Source organism: Ruditapes philippinarum, unplaced genomic scaffold (assembly GCF_026571515.1).
Source record: "Ruditapes philippinarum isolate M1 unplaced genomic scaffold, ASM2657151v2 ctg1345_1_1_1_1, whole genome shotgun sequence".
Classification (NCBI taxonomy): Eukaryota; Metazoa; Mollusca; class Bivalvia; order Venerida; family Veneridae; genus Ruditapes; species Ruditapes philippinarum.
In genome coordinates, this window is record NW_026860556.1 from 70,712 (window position 1) to 91,351 (window position 20,640).

The window sequence follows — 20,640 nt, forward strand, 5'->3', positions numbered from 1 at the left end:
GGTTGTCCTTGATTAAAATCATCAAGATACCGGTTGTCCTTGATTTAAATCATCAAGATACCGGTTGTCCTTGATTTAAATCATCAAGATACCGGTTGTCCTTGATTTAAATCATCAAGATACCGGTTGTCCTTGATTAAAATCATCAGGATACCAGTTGTCCTTGATTTAAATCATCAAGATACCAGTTGTCCTTGATTTATTTTTTTACATCGAATCATGCAGAATACCAGTTGTCCTTGATAGAATTTTTATATCACATCATGCAGATACTGGTTGTCCTTGATTTAAAACATTTGGATAGTGGTTGTCCATGATTTAAGGGTTTGGATACCAGCTGTCCTTGATATAAATCATTTGGTTAGTGGTTGTCTATGATTTAAGGGTTCGGACACCAGCTGTCTTTGATTTGAATCATTTGAATACCAAAATTATTGTTCTTGTTTTTTCAAGTATTCTGGTTCAAGTTCAGATATTATGAGTTTGTTTCAGTAAAGTAATTTCTACAATCTAATATGCAGATATTGATGATCAATCACACAGTGGTTACAAGTAATGAAAAATTAAAGCTGTTGAAACTGTCAATCATGTTATTATCAGTTGTTTTTTTAATTATCAATCCTTTCAAATCTTTCATTTCACAATACACATAAAGTTTTGATTTAAAGTGACAAAGTGACTAAGAAGAAGAATGTACATCAAAACAAATTTATATTTTTTTTCCTGTTGATAAGAACAGTCAATTCTTCAGAATTGTGTTAAATTCACTTTAGCATGCAATTGCTGTTAGGTTTTAATCAAGAGACTTAATGTTAAAACATTCTCAGATGAAAGTGACAGGTTTTATATAACAACATATAGACATGCAACATTCTGTGTGAACAAGCTATGTATTATACAGGCATATACGTAAGACAAATCCCTAGTGTAGGAAATGTTGATCTTGTCTCAGAATTTACAGACTATTTTCCTCTGTTTATACTCTACACTCCATGTAAATTTCATTATAAATATTGACAAAATATTTTTCCAGAGACAGCTTTAAATTTGCTGTTAAGTTTTCAACCTATTCCCAATTTAAAATCAAATTTCTTGAGTAAGAATGTGATAAAAGTAGAAAATACAGAACATTTTTCACCCTTTCAGGGACAAATCCAGATTCACTCAACTTGGATTTTTTTAATCATAAAACTTTGTTTAAAGGTAGAGAAAACAAGAACGTGTTTGTTAAACACAAATGCCCCCGGCTCAGATTCTTGTCAGTAGCAATACTTAAAAAATTTTACCCATTCACTCAGTTATGGACAGAAAAATTGCCAAAAAATTGTAAACACAAGTTTTATAGCTTGACAAAAGCATTGCATTTTGTAATTGTGAAATATATAAGTTGCCAAGTCATTGCTCTGACTTGTGAAGTTGAAAAATATTCAACTTCATGCAAGTTATCTTCCTACCAAATATGAAATACATCTGTCATTAAATAAAGGCTGTATGGGCAAAAGTGTAAAAATCTATTTTGAGCACTGGTGACCTTGACAAAACTGACCCCTAACTCTATCCAAAAGAAGAATACCATGTAAGATATCTTCCTACCAAATATGAAATACATCTGTCAATAAATAAAGGCTGTATGGGCAAAAGTGTATAAATCTATTTTTAGCACTTGTGACCTTGACCCAACTGACCCCTTACTCCATCCAAAGGAAGAATACCATGCAAGTTATCATCCTACCAAATATGAAATACAACTGTCAATAAATAAAAGCTGTATGGGCAAAAGTGTAAAAATCTATTTTTAGCACAAGTGACCTTGACCCACTGATCCCTACCCCAATCAAAAGGATGAATACCATGCAAGTAATTTTCCTACCAATTTTAAAAATATATCTGTCACTTAATAAAGGCTGTATGAGCAAATGTGTAAAAATCTATTTTTAGCACAAGTGACCTTGACCCACTGATCCCTACCCCAATCAAAAGGATGAATACCATGCAAGTAATCTTCCTACCAATTTTAAAATATATCTGTCACTTAATAAAGGCTGTATGAGCAAATGTGTAAAAATCTATTTTTAGCACTGGTGACCTTGACCCAACTGACCACTAACTCCATCAAAGTTTATGTTTCTATCAATTATAAATAACATCTGTCTATAGAATAAGGTCAATACACCTGTAAAAATCTTTTTTTAACATTGGTGACCTTGACATTGGTAACATTGACCTTGACCCAAATGACCCCATACTACACCCAAAGAAGGAGGTGTTTGTATTAAACTAAGACATCAACTAAAAAATAAAGGCTGTATGAGCAAAAAGGTTTATATTTATTTTTTAAACCAGTGACCTTGACCTTGACCCTAGAGACCGCTTACTCCAAAAAAAAATTAGAGGCCCATCAAAGGTATCCACCTACTAAATATGAAAGATATCAGTAAAGAAATTAAGCAATTAGGAGAAATTTAAGATAAATCCAACTTGCCGAAATAGGTTAACCAGACAAGGCCCTATTTTCAAAGTGAAAAAAGGGAAATAACTGGGAAATATGGATGACACAGTTATATAACTTGGCAATATCATGTGCTTTGTATTGATAAGTAAGTGTGGAAATTATAAAGCCATTAGTATAGATAGAACTTAAGATATTTCCAACTTGCCGTTTTAGGTTAACCATTATCCATTTTCTTAGTACTGAAAAGGGCAATAACTTGGTAAATATGAAAGCCAGAGTTATGAAACTTGCCCAGATCATGTACTTTGTATTGATTAGTAAGTGTGTAAACTTAGAAGCCATTGGTACTGGTAGAACTTAAGAAAAATCCAACTTGCCGTTCTAGGTTAACCTCGTACGGACAGACGGACGGACGGACGGTTCAATTACTATATGCCCGGGGGCATAAAAAACCCCAGTCATAACAACAAGCAAATCAGGAGTGCTTTATGAGTTTTATAACTTTCAGACAAATAGCAATATCTAAATATTGGGAAAAGGTATGGTAATTATACATAACACCAGTATAGAGCAAGACCAGCCGGCAAATCCCTGCAGTCTAACCCGACTATATTCTTGCCTCACTAACTTAAAATCATGAAAGAAAATGGAAGCTTGGCAAGTCCATTTAGAAAATTCAGTAGATTAGGGGAAACATTTCAATATACTTCATGCTACAACAGAAAAACTTGCAAATGATTGCTAAATACATTAAAACAAGAAATGAGCTGTTCCACGACAAAACCAACATAATGGGTTTGCGACCAGCATGGTTCCAGACCAGCCTGCACATCCGCGCAGTCTGATCAGGATCCATGCTGTTCGCTAACCAACTCTATTACAAGTAGAGAAACTGATAGCCAACAGCATGGATCCTGATCAGACTGCGCGGATGCGCAGCCGGCTGGTCTGGATCCATGCTGGTCGCAAACACACTATGTTGGTTTTGTCGTGACATGGCTCAAATGTCCATGTAATGTATTTACCTTTAGGAGGATTGACGGCTATGCCTGATGAATAAAGTCTCTCTTCTGAAGCCCAGTCTTTGTTACGTAGAACAGTCTTACCACTGTTGAGCACAATCAGGAACACAGTTCCTATGACAACAAGTTTCTCTTTATTATTCTTCTCGTTTTTATACTTCTTGTATAGAATATTACATCCATGCCCAACTAACAGGCAAAAGCCCATACTTGGAATGTAAAGAACTCGCTCAGCAATCACAAAGCCAACGTAAAAAAATAAATTTGAAGCTGGAATAAATGGCAGCACAATTAAGGCAATTGAAAATATTAATACATCTATGGAATGTGAAGAAATATTGAGACCACTAGAATGACTGTGTGTAGAGTTTGATAAATTTTCACCTGTAATAGATGTCTGTCTTTGAGTCTGGAATGTTTTATGTTTACCCGTAGATGGTTTTAAAGTTTGTATCACATGGCTAGAAAAACCGTTCCCATTCAAATGAACAGGAGAGGCTTTGGAATGATTGTTAATAAAATCTAATGTTAAATATGCTAAATAGCCCATAACAGAGTAGAACACTATTGTGAAAATATTTCTGTAATCTGCTACACTCTCTACAAGAGGAATTGCAGACATTGACCAATCAAAACTGAGTATTCTTGGACAAAGAAACATCCACATGTTCAGTACAGGAAGCAGAAGATATGTCAAACAGCGAGTGATGAACTGATCCGAGTCTGATGCAGGGTTGTCAGATGGTGCGAACTCAGGAGGCTTGTTTCCCATGAAGTATACTCTAAACACTATGAGTCCGATACCCAGCATTCCAAGCAGAAACACGCCTTCCATGGCTCTCTTGCTTGAGGGCTGAAATAAGAAAGAATCTACACAATTTGTTCAAAAATATTTAAAGATGAAGAAAATTCTAATACAATGGTAAAGCAGAGACAAATCTACGTCTCTGGGTACTATTTAGTTACAGTGCTTATTTACATCAGCTACACATCTAACAAAATCAAATGTGTTGTGTCTGACAAAGATCACAGATTGATTCAGCAACTTTTCAAAATGTCTAAAAGCTCTCATGGAGAATTGTTTTCATATTTGTACTATTAATTGTCAGTGTACCAATTTCCTCTAACCCATGTGTAACCCTTAATAAGTTCTTTGACAATGGTGTGATAATATAACTGTGTACATCCTTGCAAATTCTAGTCTAACCTTATGGCAGATTTGAGCCTGTAACTTTTGCTCTACCAATTTTTGCTTTGAACAATTTTCACAAAATAAAAGGTTGGGAAAGGCTGTAACTGTCCCTGAGCAATGGTGCTGATTTGTTTGCTATTGATTAAAAGGAAAGTGTAGAATGTGTTATCTGATTCCAAAGATGGTAAAGCAAAAGTTTTTTTTTTCTACACAAAACACAACTGTATATACCAGGTGAGTATAATTATATGTGTATATATTGAAGTAAAATTAAAGTCTATATACCCTTTCAAACAATGTTTGTATCTATTCAATTGAAATAGAGGCCTACCTGTGACCCTTTCAGAAACAGTATGGCAAAAAGCTATTAATCATTAGTTTAATAATGCTAATTGTAAAATGCTTATTTTGAAACACAATCTTGTCAGGATTTACCACAAAAGGCAATTTCCAGACCTAATACAACCTCTTACATTGGACTTTTAAAATAGCCATTTTGTCCTGAACTTCAATAGGCATGACATTTAAGAAAAGTTACGAAGGAGAAGGATTAAACTGCATTTTCATGCATGTAATTTGATATTTTATCAGCGTTTTTATATACTATCATTATTGAACAAATAATGATGTTATCATTTCACAAACAAGAAAACTACACAATACCTGCAAAAAAAATGTTCGTAGATCGAGCTCTTTAGGGTTAAACAGTATCACTTCATCAAAAATGTGGTTTTCATAAATCAAGTCATTCTAGCTTTTTACTTTATATACAATTAAATCTAGTTGAATTGAAAGGGGGGTCTGTTCGACAATCTGATTTAGTGAAGGTTACATTAAAAGTTTGGCGACAGTACCTAATCTATTACCCTGAAATATAAGGACGGTAATTGGGTGCAGATATTTTGGCACCCTGTAATAAATACTAATTACACATAAAGGTTAAATATAATTTATGTCGTTTTCTTAACTTCATGAATTCTGATTTTTGTGATATTATCATTATGTCACGCCATTAAATTTTACTACTGAATTTAAATCTAATTCTGATATAAATGCATATCCTGTCTGAGCTAAAATCTATTCAAAATTTATAAACGTGCTTCCTTTTCAAATTACTGTAAGTTGCCTTTTATAATTAGCTTATACCATGCTGAAACTGAAAGTGATAAGCCTTAGATTGCTACCTGAGCTAGTCTGTCCACATGTTAAGGGGTTTCATCATCAAAATAAAACTGCACGTGACCTTGGTACGAGCATGCCTGCAGGGTAAGTACAGCTGGTGGCAAAGGCTGATCACTTTGGCCTTTCTTAACTAGTTTTATAACATTATGTAATGTATATAAAATAGAGGATACAATAAGAGTCAAGTTACTGGTAGTAAATAACATAAATAGTTCAAAGGAATTAAGATTAAAAATAAAACTCTACAAGTATTCATGCAGTTGTATAGCAAGCACATTCAGTTATTATCAATAATTATTTTGATGATTATTGCTACCAATTGTTTGCAGTGACACTTGGGGTGTTGAGCGCGAAACATCTTTAAAATCCAAAAAATTCAAGCAATTTCATATTTCAACATCTATAATGATCATAGACATTGAAATATTTTTTTTTAACGGCTTATATTAAGCTTTAATGATATATATGATAAGTACATGTGCTAAGATTGACAAATATACATTTCATTTGGATTTTAAAGATGTTTTGAGCTCCACACCCCAAGTGTCAGTGTTTGCAAATTGAAATAAAATATAAATTTGATACATATTTGAATTTAAGGTTGATGAAGATAGCAAGTCAGATTATGAATCTGATTACTAACCCCTAACATTGGGTAGCCTTTATCATTAGTACAGAGCCAGGCATTATAAGTCTGCGCATCTCTATATTATTGGTAGGTCAGTTTTCGTAGTTCGAAATTGAAATTCTATATAAATTTTGACAGGACTGTTCAAAAGTATCTAGTTTAACACATTAAGGACTAAAGCTTGACCATCAGTCACATAAATTTTGTACTATCATAACATCTTTCTTCACAAATAGGTAAGTTTAAACTAATATATTGTCACCTTAGTTCAGTAACGGGTTTAGTCCTTCTAAATCTAATAGGAGTTAACCTGAGTTATTGCACTTAATTGACAATATGCAAAATCAAAGTTAAGTGTTTAAAGTCTATAACATAACAATATAAACACCTTTAATCACTATATCATGTTGAAGGAACATTAATACAATTTATTTTTATAAGGCATAGCTGTAATTGGAAGAGAAAGTCATTTTCCTTATTTGATATTGGCTATAATACTTGAGACTATAATATTTGAGAACTTGATCAAATATTAGCTAGCAAACAGACGTGTCCAGGTTATAAATACGTTTAGAATCATCTTAAACAAACCAGCTATACCATATAACATTGTGTAAATATCAATTATTGACTGTTTAAGGTTATTGGGGTTTTACAACAAGTTTCAGTGGACCCTATTAGAAGGACATTGTAAATGTAGACAGAATCAACACACTTCTTTAAAAGAGCACTAGAACAGGACAAATCAAGACACGCAGTATAATGTTAAATATAAAACTGAATTTGGGTAATTTCGCTTTTCATTGGATAATCATGATGTTTATATAGTTTTATATACATGGCTGATGTCAATTTATGAAGGAATCTCACTTTTCCCTCTAAAAAAAAGTTGCTTGTTGACATATCATAAATACCTTATAAATATTTCTGACAGGTAATATGGCCGTTACTATAAACGGTTGTTTTCAAAATAACCATCACCTATGAGTTGGTTGATATTCCGAACACTATATAAGGACATACTGTACAATGTACTAATATAAAGCATATGCTTTTGTACATGAGAAAAGTACTAACACACACCACTTCAATTGTCCTAACAGCTCAGATTATATATCCAAACAACCATTTATATAAGGCCATATAACCTGTCAAAAACCTTTATTACTACAAATGTACTAATATAACAGCATCATAGCTTTTGGTATAATGGAGAAACAGTCTACTTAAACATACATTTTTCCACTTTCTAAATTTGGTCTTTTTAGGATTTTAAGTATAATTACTGTATCAAATACATACTTTGGACAAAAACTCTTTCATTTTTCATATATCCATTTAGTAAAAAATTGGTTTCTCATATCTAAAGCTTTAACTATACGAGTACCTGATTACGATCCATACCAAAAAGAAAAATCAGCAGCTAAACTTTCTGGCTGAGTTCACATATCATGCATTATGGGAAATCATCCGTTCAGCGGATTATAACAAAAATTCAAGTCATTAAAAGGCATACACCACCTCCTGCCCTTTGCAATTAATCATGTTCACATGATAAATTCTTGATTCTGATCATCCATTAGGGAAACTCTTTTTGATAAAGCTTATAAAACCTATGTTAATACCATATTATGGCGATAAAAGACCATAAAAAAAACTACAGATGGGATTTCAGATTAAACGAAAAAGATGAACATTACACAGTCAGTTAGTTGCTATAACATGTAACAAAGTACCAACAGCAATGCACTGTGGCTTTAATTTCTAGATAATAAAATATAATTATGAGTGACCATGAGGGCCGAGAGTCAAAATCACATCAGAATATCTGTTGCATTGAAACATGTGGCAATAAATTTTGACAAATATCATTGAAACAATCTTGATAGAGGACAACTTCAGAAATGTAAAATTTAACTTTATTAGATAAGAACGATGACACAAAACAATGTTTAGCCCTTGCCCTACCGGAACCGAAAGTGATTAGCTTTTGCCACCAGTATAGAGCGAGGCCAGCCTACAACATCTGTTCAGTCTTACCAGGCCCTTATATTGTTGGATGACTAACTTAAAAAATTTTATCTTGATAATCCTAAAATTGAAAATGGACAGTTCCAAAAATAGGAAATGGACAAGTTCATTTCAGAAAACCAGGTAAGTTAAGGCTTAGTATAGATAAGTGACCTGTCCCCCTTGCTACTGTAAGTTTGCAGATCAAAGATTAAACTTAGTGGAAGGTAATTCTATCAGTGAGTTGATGCAAGACTGAAATATGTTGGAAAAACTGATATGGTAAAATAAAGGCCATGTTTTTTTTTTGATAAATACAGAAAATTAAATTGTACAATCTTTGTAGAGGGCTTCCTTAAAAGCCTTTCTGTGAACTTACATAGAAATCAAATCAAGACTTTTCACAACAAGATCTTTTTCAAAGTTTAATCCATATTCACATACAGATAAAAGTGACCATTGGGCCAGACTGCAACAACATAAACACCTGTCTGACCAGTTATACAGGACAACATAGTCATCACAGCAAGCATGCACTATTAACACTTTAATTCTTATGGATAATAAATTAATAATATATACATTATCAGGCTATTAGATGTTTGGCCTTTTTATTTTCATATCTTATGGCTTATAAATTCTGATATCATTATCTAAAAGGGCAAAATTCATTTAGGGAATATTTCATACATGGATAATTCATCAATGAAAATTGACATATCATTTTAACTCATTGCATTAAGAAAACATTTTGTACTATACAAACATCAACTGCACATTTTACTGCCATTATAATATGTACTTCATTTGATACACTTTTTCTTTTTATGTCATAAAAAAACTATTTAACAAGCAAATTACTTAATTGTTATGTCAGTAATTGCATGTTCCCATCTACAAAAAAATCTCTCTCTTTATAGTAAAGTTTATATAAGTCTACAAAAAAATCAAATTAGATAACTTTACGACGCACAAAAGTGACTACTAATTTAGAATGTTCATATTTTCAATGTCTAGACTAACAAGGACTTCTTAGTGAAAAACTTGAACAAGTAGAATGTTTACATTCTTAATGAACAAACAGGACAACTTGTGAGAAAACACGGAAGATGTCTATTGATATTTGTTGAGTTACGGGTAGTGAAAACATTCAAGTGTTGTCTGTCCTGCAGGAAAGTCTTCACCAACTTTACAATATTGATTTGTATTTCAAGTTCTAATCAAATTTGCTCAGCTGAAGGTTGTAAATTAATTTGCAAGGCTTTATCTAACATCTTATAAGCCACACACACACATTAAGCATTTGTCGAAAACTATCATAAATTCATAAAATCACAAATTACATTCGCACTTGAAACAAATCCCTACATCTTGTACTAGTGATAAAACTTTTAAGCCCTTGTAACACTTTGTGATTTTGTTTAACAAATTATAACCTAATTTACAATGCAGACATGATTTCCCTCTGAAGATTAATATGCAAGAGTAATTTTTTTCAAAAAATGCTGCACAATGCCTTTATTCTATCTATAATAATGTTCTTTTAAAGTGTAAAGAATTTTTAATAAAGTAATGTAGCCTCCTGTATAATTTAAAGGGAAAGGACTTCAAAACAAATCTTACACAAATAAAAGTAATAAAAAGATGAGATATGTACTTATAAAAGTTTTGCTTCAAAACAGTAACTACTTTATTAAACAGTTGCAAACATGCAATAAATTACAATGTTGCATTCATCTGGTGAAATTAAAAACTTTGAAAGAAGATCAAAGACACCATTGTTACCTCCATCAAAGACAGAGCTAAGGTCTATGGATTAAATAGGTGAAAATTTTACTCACCTTTTTGTAAAATTGTATAATATCTGAAATCTTCATTTTGTTGTGAACAAAGAGATCATAAGCTGCGCATACACCTAGGACAGTAACACCTTGCTCCTTCGTCAACATGCTTGCTGTAGTCAACACAGACGTTCCGAAGAAATATATAAACCGTAGCGATCGTTTACCACCCGGGTCATGTATTCTATCACGTAGCTTGACATACTCCATATAGCATATGATAGCTAAAATGAAAAAGAGGCAGGCTCCAACATCGGCACGCCCAACAACCCCCGCTACTGCTTCTGTGTGCACGGGATGTGAAGCGAAAATCATTCCAGATACTAACGTCGCAAATGTTTGCCGTAAAAATATCCTTGATAATTTTGTAAATATGGCCGTAACTAGCGTGTGTAGCAAAACATTTCCGAGATGATATCCCCATGGGTTGAGTTCTCCAAAATAATAGTTGATACGGAAAGAGAGCACACATAAAGGTCTGTATGATTTATGTGAACCGGAATGTGTGAGTGGTGTCCCCCAAAAGTCATCATAGAATATATTTATTAGTGGCGTTTTTGATTCAAGGTCTTGATTCTTCTGAATGGCACGACTGAAAAGAAACAAAGCAATACTCTTATCATTAATCTGTAGAGAAACTGACTTCAAATCTGTTACGCAAATCATAAACACTTTAGGAATATTACAAAGACATTTGAAAGTTTGTCATCCAACAGTGTATAACTGTAACTATAGTTACGTGTAATAAGACTGCATGGATGTTATAAGCTCATGGTCTGATTCTATATATACACTCATTCAACATTGAACTAATTCAAGAAAGCAAATTTTTTTAATGACTTTACAGAATTTCTACCACAAGATCAGAGAAAACTGTTATAAGAGGTTGCCATATCAACAGAAGAGTTTTGTGTCTTTTACTGCTAATGCTTAATCGAGAAGCCTTATTCAATATCTAAATCATTATTATTTGAAATGATTACGCAAAGTGTGCAATATTTTTTAAATACTTTAGTTTTGTCTCTTAAAGAGAGCATTGAAAGCCTCATGTATACATAATTATATCCCTGTTATAACCTTTTCACCCTGACAATTTAAAGATTATCCCAGACCCCCCACCCCCCTTTATTTTAAACTTTTCTTGTAACTTACTTCAAAACCAAGCAGTAAACTGAGTTTTAAGTCTAGTCAGATTTATGAATGAATATGGATCCTACTTTAAATTTGTAGCTAAATTAGCTAAGTAAGCTTTTAGGGTTGAAAGACTTTATATCTGAACAAATCTTTCAATCCATCTGTGAAGTAAACTGATTTTTTTATATGCATTAATTTGTAACTAAATAATAAAGACACTGCTTGCGTTTTAAAAACAATATTTCAATTACATAAAATGCTTATCTTAAACTTTATCATAATTGCAATTAAAATTCAAACATAGAAAAATTGCCTTTGGCATAATATTCAAATTACAGACAAAAAAAAGTTCAACAATCTTTTTCTTCAAGTTTGTTTGTAATGATCAAAGGAGCGAGCCACCTTGCCTGCAAACACACAACTTTAAAACCAGACAACAATGGTGCTATAGTTTGCTTTAATACAGTGAAATAGAGGAAACAACAGAGATAGACACCATGGTGACATGACGTGACAATTATACATCTTTGTTAACCTGAAAACATGGCTGTACAATACAGGTTTAAAATGTTAATTGTTTAAATGTACAGTATAATTTTTTTCGGTTTCAACACATTGAACATATTTTGAAATATTTCTAAACTCTGCATGAAAAAATAATATTATAATAAGTATGAAGCAATATTTTAAGATAACACTAAGGTTAATATTAACTCAAAGCCTGGTGGCAGCAAAAGATTCTACCCATACCCATGTCAAATGCACCAAGATCATCAATCTGGTACATCTGCACTATCTGAACCTGCTCGTCCACACTGCTTGATATTCAGTCAGAACATTTTCGAAATTTCTATTTCAAAATGATGAATGTTCATGTCGAGTTTGAAAGACAGACATGTTCATTTTTATTTCGCAATATAAGGATTGATATTTTTTTTAAATGCCAAATATGGTAGAAACTATCATACATAATCTTGAACAACTAAGTTGAAACCAAAAATAAGCCAAACTTCTACTTTTGACCCCAGTGCTTTGAGTTGAAAACACATCGTTAAATATCTTTTTTTAAAAAGTTACGGCTGTCCATTATAAGTCAGCAAATTTTTCTCTGCTTCACAAACAGCGTAATGTACATTTAATTTGTCTGCAAAATTTATCTTGGCTTTTTTATGTTATGACAATTTTGACAGCACTTTAAGGTTGGTTAACAAGTAAATATGGACAGTTAAAAGAGCCTCGTCATTTCGTATAAAGTTTAAAACATGAAATAAAAACTTCTCCCTAATTTACGTCAATTTGTAAAACATGCATGTCTAATACACAAGTGGTTTAAAGAAATTTGCTAAGTAAGAGCATTTAATTTAAACAAGACATATCCTGTATATTATATACTGTATATTATAGAATACAGAAGTTAATGAGAAATTTAATTTCTTCTGAAGTTTAAATTACATATGAATCATAAGTTGCAAATTCACGACAGCTTTGTCAGATATGATTTATGCAGAAAGTTTCAAAATACAATTTTTTATGTTATGTTAAAAGAAAGTTTCAAAATACAATTCTTTATGTTATGTTAAAAGTTAACATTTTGTAACAGGTTGGGTTTATGCTTATTTTAAAGGAAGACACAGGCAAAATTTTCATTTTTTTTGTTTTGAATTTTTCATTCATTATTCTGTAAAATTAATGTCCTCAAAATGAATACACAAGGCAGTCACAGAAAAGAAACTTTTCGCCATTTAAAGAATAAAATTCAAGTTTCCTAACTTAGGTTACAGCATGAATATTTCACAAAACTTGTCACAGTGAACTCCTGAAAACGTAAAAGAACATGCCAAATGAATGACTTAGACTTGTTTCAATCATACAATATCCACAATATCTGTTATTGTAACTTCCAGGGTTTGTTTCAGTCACATGACTTGTTTTAGAACTACTCGGTGATTCTATCGCGTCTAAATTTCATTCAATATATACAGATGTATTTATGCTTTAAACCCAAATAATACAGAATTTTAATATACAGAAATTCATGTTGGGACTTTCTGAAATGGCATTTTAGGGTGATTTGAGGACATAAGATCATTTTAATATTTTTGTCATTAATTTGCCCCAGTATCCCTTTAACCATATTCCAGTCACATATTGCCAGGGCATTTATAGAAGATATGCAAGGATTTTTATTTTTTATTACCAGGGCATTTATAGGAGATAATGCAAGGATTTTTAACCAGGGCATTTATAGGAGATATGCAAGGATTTTTAACTAGGGCATTTATAGGAGATCATGCAAGGATTTTCAACCAGGGCATTTATAGGAGATATGCAAGGATTTTCAACCAGGGCATTTCTAGGGGACATGCAAGGATTTTTGACCAGGGCATATATAGCAGATATGCAAGGATTTTTAACCAGGGTATTTATAGGAGACATGCAAGGATTTTTAACTAGGGCATTTATAGGAGATATGCAAGGATTTTTAACCAGGGTATTTATAGGAGACATGCAAGGATTTTTAACACGGCATTTATAGGAGATATGCAAGGATTTTTAACCAGGGCATTTATAGGAGACATGCAAGGATTTTTAACCAGGGCATTTATAGGAGACATGCAAGGATTTTAACACAGCATTTATAGGAGATATGCAAGAATTTTTAATCAATACTAATCTGTGTTTCTGCAATTAACTGACAATTTGGAACTGGAATGGTACTAGATGTAATAATTTTTTTAATTATTTAACTACTTGCCTGCTGGAACCATTCTACAATACACTTTTACTTGCTAAAACTGTTGTTCTCTGAAGGTCATAATGCCTTTACAAACTGAATACATCCTTAAGTTAATTGTTACTTTCCTGGTTTACTTCATTAAATATTCCTTAATCACCAGAAATTACATTACAAGGGTCATGTACTATGACTTTAATAGTTCAGGTAAACAAGGGACAGCAGTATCATACATGTTAATTTTTTCTGATGATCAAGTGGGAGATTTTTCTTCAAAAAGAGGGAGATTTTAAAATTTGCAAGAAGAAAGTTCTAACATCAAAAAGAGGAAGATTTCTTTATTTTGTGAAAATATCCCTTATTTTAAGAAAAGTCTTTGAAAATAATCAAAATAATGGCTGCAGAACTGCTTAAAGTGGAAGAGTTCACATGTATGCAGTATAGTTCTTTACAAAATGAAAGGCAAAGAATTTTACTTCAGTTTTTGTCACTGTGAGTTTCTATCAAATAAAACAGTAATAAATTTGTTTGCTGCCTTTCAATTACTTAAAAATCTCTGTTTAACAAAACGAAACATTGTAATTTGCCTTACATAATCACACTGGAAAGCCTACAATTGGAAAATCTACTAAATTTGACAGAAATGAAACAAAAAAATAACCCGACTTTCTCACAAAAACATTGTCCCTAAAACAAGTAAAGTCCTTTGTAATAAATCAGGTATGTTTTTTTTTGCTCCTTTACAAGTCTCATAAAATAAGGAAAAGTAAACATGCTGATAGTTTGAAGTGGAAAACACTATCTCAAGGATTAAATAAACCATAAACAGTTTGAGGACATTATGTGGATTGCATGGACGGCGGCTTAACTGAACTTAACTGAAGAGTGAACACTAATCTTCAATCAACAATCTGTTACTGTACTGAAATCTTCTACAAACAAAACAATCTAATACAAGCCCATTAGTGAGAGGCAATGATAAAAAGTGAACAATTTCAAGATAAACTTTCTGGCCCCTTCTACATGGGTATATAAACAAGCACTAATTAACAAAGATAAAACCATAGCAGCCACTGATACCAAAAATGTTCATCAGTGAGAAATTAAAGATGCACTGGACAAAACAGGGCAACTCTCTAAATAATCCTGGGAATTTTATATTCAACTAGAAATGTGTCAATAGGACACGGGTGCCCCCACACTCCACCGATTTGTCAATCTTATGTCTCTAGGTCAAATTTTTTTTTTGGCTACATGTGCCCAAGTTGAAAACTAAAAATCTTTTATTAAGTAAAGGGCAAATACTACAAATACTGAATAAATCCACAAGAAAACCCCAAGGTGCATAAGTACACATGCTGACCAACATTCTTGTAAACTTTCAGGCCTACAGGTCAAATACTTTTTGAGTTACGTGCAACACAAGTTGAATATTGTAAATTTTTACTAAGTCAAAGGCAATAACTCTAAAAATACTAAAAATATCCGCCGAAAATACCAAGGTGCACAACTACACATGCTGAGCAACATTCCAGTAAGGTTTCATGACTCTAGGTCAAACACTTTTTTAGATATGTGCGACACAAGTTGAAAATTGGAAATTTTACTAATTCAAGGGCAATAACTCTAAAAATGCTAAATATATCCAGTTGAAAATACCCAGGTGCACAACTTCACATGCTGATCAACATTCCTGTAAGGTTTTATGACTCTAGGTCAATTACTTTTTGAGCTACGTGCGACACAAAAAGGGAACAGACCGATGGATTAATGGACGGACGGACAAGGGTAAATCTAAATGCCCCCCTATAGTGAGGGCACAATAACAAAAACAAGAATGTGTTTGGTAAACACAAATGATTCTTGTCAGTAACAATTTTTCAAACCACTCACTTAGGGACAGGAAAATTGCCAAAATAATATTGTATACATTTGAAAGAGTCATGACATTTTGTTCTTGTGAAAAATATAAGCTGGCAATTGTCATGGCTATTTCATGAAATTAAAAATAATTCAACATACAAATAAAATAATTATAAAATATATATAAATGCAAAACCTTGATCTTAAACCCAGTGACCCCAAACTCCAGACAAACTTAAAGGACCAACTGAAGTATGTTCCATCTAAATATAAGACATTGGTTACAACAACAAAGGCTGTTTAAGAAAAAATGTAAAAATCTATTGTTAGCACAGGTGGCCTTAACCTTGTGACTCAAAACACTGGACCATCCAAGGTATGTTCCTTCTAAATATGAAAAATATCATCAATAAAGTGTAAAAATTTATTTTAGCATTGACTCAACTGACCCCTAATTCAATCAAAAGGAAGACCATGCAAGTTATCATCCTACCCCAAATATGAAAAACATCAGCTGTTTAAGCAAATGTGCATGCAAATTAAGCATGCATTTATAATTTTAACATTGCCATAAATTAACATGTTTATCAACTTTCATCTAGAAACGCTTGAAATTACTGTTTGAGTAAATGCATAATCAGTCATGTAAACAAAATTTTGACTGTATGCATACACCCATTTATATAAAAGCAAGCCAACCTATTAATTTTAAAACTGCAAATATGACATTTTTGTTCACTTTTTTAGTTATCCAAGGATTCACATTTAAAAGTCTGACAATTTCTGTAATTACAATGTATGTATCACCAGAATTATGACTGGAATGGAGAAAAATAATGTTGTTGTTTTTTTTTTAACATGCATTAATATGATCTCTTATATGACAATTTATTTATTCTTATAAATTTCTGAAACCTTAATTATAAATTTTTTAGTAACTTAAAATACACCTTTTATAGCTTAATTTTTACTATTTCTGATAAATTAAGTCACAAGCTTATAATTTACATATTCATATTGATTATTGTATATATACATTTATTTAATTTTACCCATGAAATATGGTGATATATCAGTCAATCATATTTCATATTTGTTAAAAATAAATATGAGATATAAATATGAAAGTGGGCGGAGTCAAAACTCATATTTATTTTGTTTAAGGGACTTCTTTCGCCATTTTGTTTGAAAAATCTGATGAATACAAAACAACTTTTGTTGAATTTTGTTTTGAAAACTATCTAGAATGATAGAAAATTGTCTAACTAAGAAAATAAATCCAAACACCAATATTTTTAATTCAGTCATTAACACTGTACAGACGTTTAAAGAGTTGTTTACATGATGTCACAATGTAGTGCTAAATATCGCGTGCAAAACAAAAGAATAATTACATTACTGCGCGCTGTACAATTGCAGGCAGTAGCAAGCAAGGGGGTTTGTTACCATTTTTCTTTGATAATGAAATTAAATAAAAAGGTTATTTTTTCATTTTTCGTATAATATGGTATATATTTTCACTCAACATGATAAAATGCCACATATTTTCACTGACCGTTAGTAATTCCTAATTTCTATGTTTGTTTGTTTGTTTAATTGGGTTTTACGCCACACAGACACATTATAGGTCATATGGCGACGTTCCAGCTTGACTGGTGGAGGAAGACGTCAGGTGCCCTTCGTGCATTATTTCAGGCACAAACAGGCACCTGAGTAAAACCTTCGATGTTCTGTAAGCTAGCTGGATAGCTTCCTCACATGAAAGAATCCTAATTTCTATGTAAGTGACTGACAACTTAAACCCACATGACTGACCATCTAACACTCAATGTCAGAGATCATTAGATAAAGTGAAATTTCGCCTTGCCCTTGGATCAAACCAGCATTTACTCCTGCATTACAAATACGATGCTCTCCCTATCAATAAAGCAATCTAGTATTAAAAGTGGAAAGGTTTTATTTTCTAATTCCCCACTTAAGACAATATAATATTAAAGAAATATTTTGTTGGTTATGCCATTTTCCAGTTTAACAGTATTAAATAGGAATGTGTCTTGAGCAAGAAACTTTACAATCATTGCTTAGTACTGGTTGGTTCCAGAAACAGCTCTGCCATAATATAAGCTTATAGTTTCCAACAGATAAAGATAAATTTGTATAAACAAGAACATTTTTCTTTGTTCATTATAAGCAATTTAGCTTGAAGTCAAAATTGTGAATAAAAGCCAAATAAGGAATTTTTCAGATGCATTGGCTGACTGCATCTTTCTACAGCAGTAAATATGTATGTGCTTCAGCTTTTATTCAACTTGCAAGTTAGTAATAAATTGATATTCCAATTAATAGATAAATTTGAAAGTCAAAAATTAGAAGAAAAAAACTTTAATTTCATCTAACATTCAGGAAAATGACATAAAAGGAATTTATCCTCTGAGTAGCATTTAAAATATTATTCTAAAAAAAGTGTCAGGAATAATTGTTACAAATTTTAAAAACTTCTTGTTATATATCTGATCATTGAGAAAAATCATATCTAAAACATTACACATGAAAATATGATCAATAATACAATGCTCATCATTTTAAGGAACTCCACTGTCAGGTCCAAAAGCTTAAAATCACAAAATTTGAACCTCTTACATAGATGGGACATATAAATCAGAAAGACATGCCAACATTAATTCAAGATAATAAGAAATAATTATTATACTCACAATTAAACATAATTTTTTCTTTATTATTTTTGCATGATTCTTAGCCTGATTTGAATATATATAACAGCTTTATTATAAAAGCTTTTCTCTTTTTAGGTCATTTTGCACAATAAAAATGATTATTCTAAACAAATGGAGTATAATTTATAAGCGAATGATCTGAAGTTTTGCACATAAGTTATTGGTTCAGACCCAAATGAAACTGTACACATATCTCAAAAATATATTTTTCAGTCATATTATGTCGTGAAATTTATTTTCATTATTATAAGAAATGACCAGTATATATATCTAATATATAATACATAGCTTGAAATATAATTATTATAAGAGCTATAGTATACTAGTACTACACTATATTTTCAATAACAAGTCTAAAATTGAAATATACAATCCCAGAAAATGGGCGTCACATCAATCCCAGTTTTTCCAAAACACTATTGTGACTTGTGACCATGCTGAATAAATTATTTTTTCTATTCATATCAGCTAATGTGTTACTTATAATAATGCTTCAATCTGGATGCAAGTGGCTTTTAAAGCAGCTTATTATTATTTATTGAAATATGCGGTCAGCTTAACATTCAAATTTAACCAAAACAAAATCTAAATATTGCTTTAAGTGTATTTAGACTTAGTATTCATTTCATCAAATTATTCACAGCTAATTCTTAATCTCACCAATTGTTGGATCATAAAATATCTCAAGATCTATCATAATTGTTAAACTCTGATAATATTATTCAACAAAATTTTACTTATATAAAATCATTTCAAACAATTCAAGCATAGGGAAGCATAATTAATGTTCATCTATATACATTCTTTGAACATGCATTGAATTATCCGAATATCGTGCATATCCGAATTTATTCAAATTAAACATACATGGATGTTTGTTTACATTGCAAACACAGGTGTTATTTTCATTTCACAACATGTTTAAAGTATAAAGAATTGTATCTTATGTCTAGTAGTAAATAAATTTATTTATATCAGTTCGTTTTGTTAATTTTCTATGCAGAAAATAACAATATTAGCATAAAATAATGTGCAGAGCGTTACGGTTCAGTAACTATTGAAACTTGCTCGACCACTTGTCTAAAATAGGATTTTTGTTTATGAAATAACTTTGAAATAAATTATAAAATCTTACCTGTCATCATAGGCAAAATCTGCATCTAAAGTGTTTAAATACAGTACAAATGCCAGGGCACTTGTAGCGAGAACTGTCACATCCATATTCAGCGACAACTACCCGTTGAATGACAGTCATGGCCTGGGACACGAAACGCAACTGATCCGAATCGGGCCATGCTGTCATTGTTACACTGTATTGAAGCTGTACTGCGTAAAATGATTAAGTGCGTTCACTGAAGTATTCTTAACTTAAAGCAAATTATTGCGTTAACAGTACAATGACTTGTTAAAAACTTAACTGGAGGGCATAATTCTGATAAAATGTTTGGCAATTCCCCCCCCCCCCCCCCTTTTTCCAAGTTTGAAAGGTTTTTGATTAGCAAGAATGTCTTTCTGTTATCTGCCTTTTAAGATATGCATTACAAAAATTATAGTCCATAGGTATTCTAAGTTTAAACGCGCATTTATATTATAATAATATAAATCCGTGGTTTAAAGAGAATATCTTTGATATTTTTTTGAGAAATTAATCATAGTGCAAAAAAAAAATGTAAAAAAATGTCAAAAGGGGCATAACTTTGCCAAATATAACTTTTAGATTATCTGTCCTTGTGATACTCCATGACATAACTTGTCGTGGAATGGATCCTAACATTAAATTTTACCTTATTATTAGTCACAGTTACCTTTGACCTCAAAATCTGTGTAACAAGTAGAACTGATCAAGA

At 31.7% G+C, this 20,640-nt stretch overlaps 1 protein-coding gene across 1 annotated transcript in view; it reads right to left on the bottom strand.

Moving 5' to 3' along the window:
- Positions 1 to 20,087, bottom strand: part of LOC132760610 (protein O-mannosyl-transferase TMTC2-like) — a 36,045-nt gene extending 15,958 nt beyond the window's left edge. The window contains exons 1-3 of the mRNA XM_060752620.1: positions 19,929 to 20,087; positions 10,328 to 10,919; positions 3,478 to 4,327 (exon numbers count right to left, since the gene is read on the bottom strand). Coding sequence (XP_060608603.1) covers positions 3,478 to 4,327; positions 10,328 to 10,919; positions 19,929 to 20,014 — 1,528 coding nt within the window. The 5' untranslated portion in view covers positions 20,015 to 20,087. The remainder of the gene's footprint in view (positions 1 to 3,477; positions 4,328 to 10,327; positions 10,920 to 19,928) is intronic.
- Between the last annotated feature and the right edge of the window lie 553 nt (positions 20,088 to 20,640).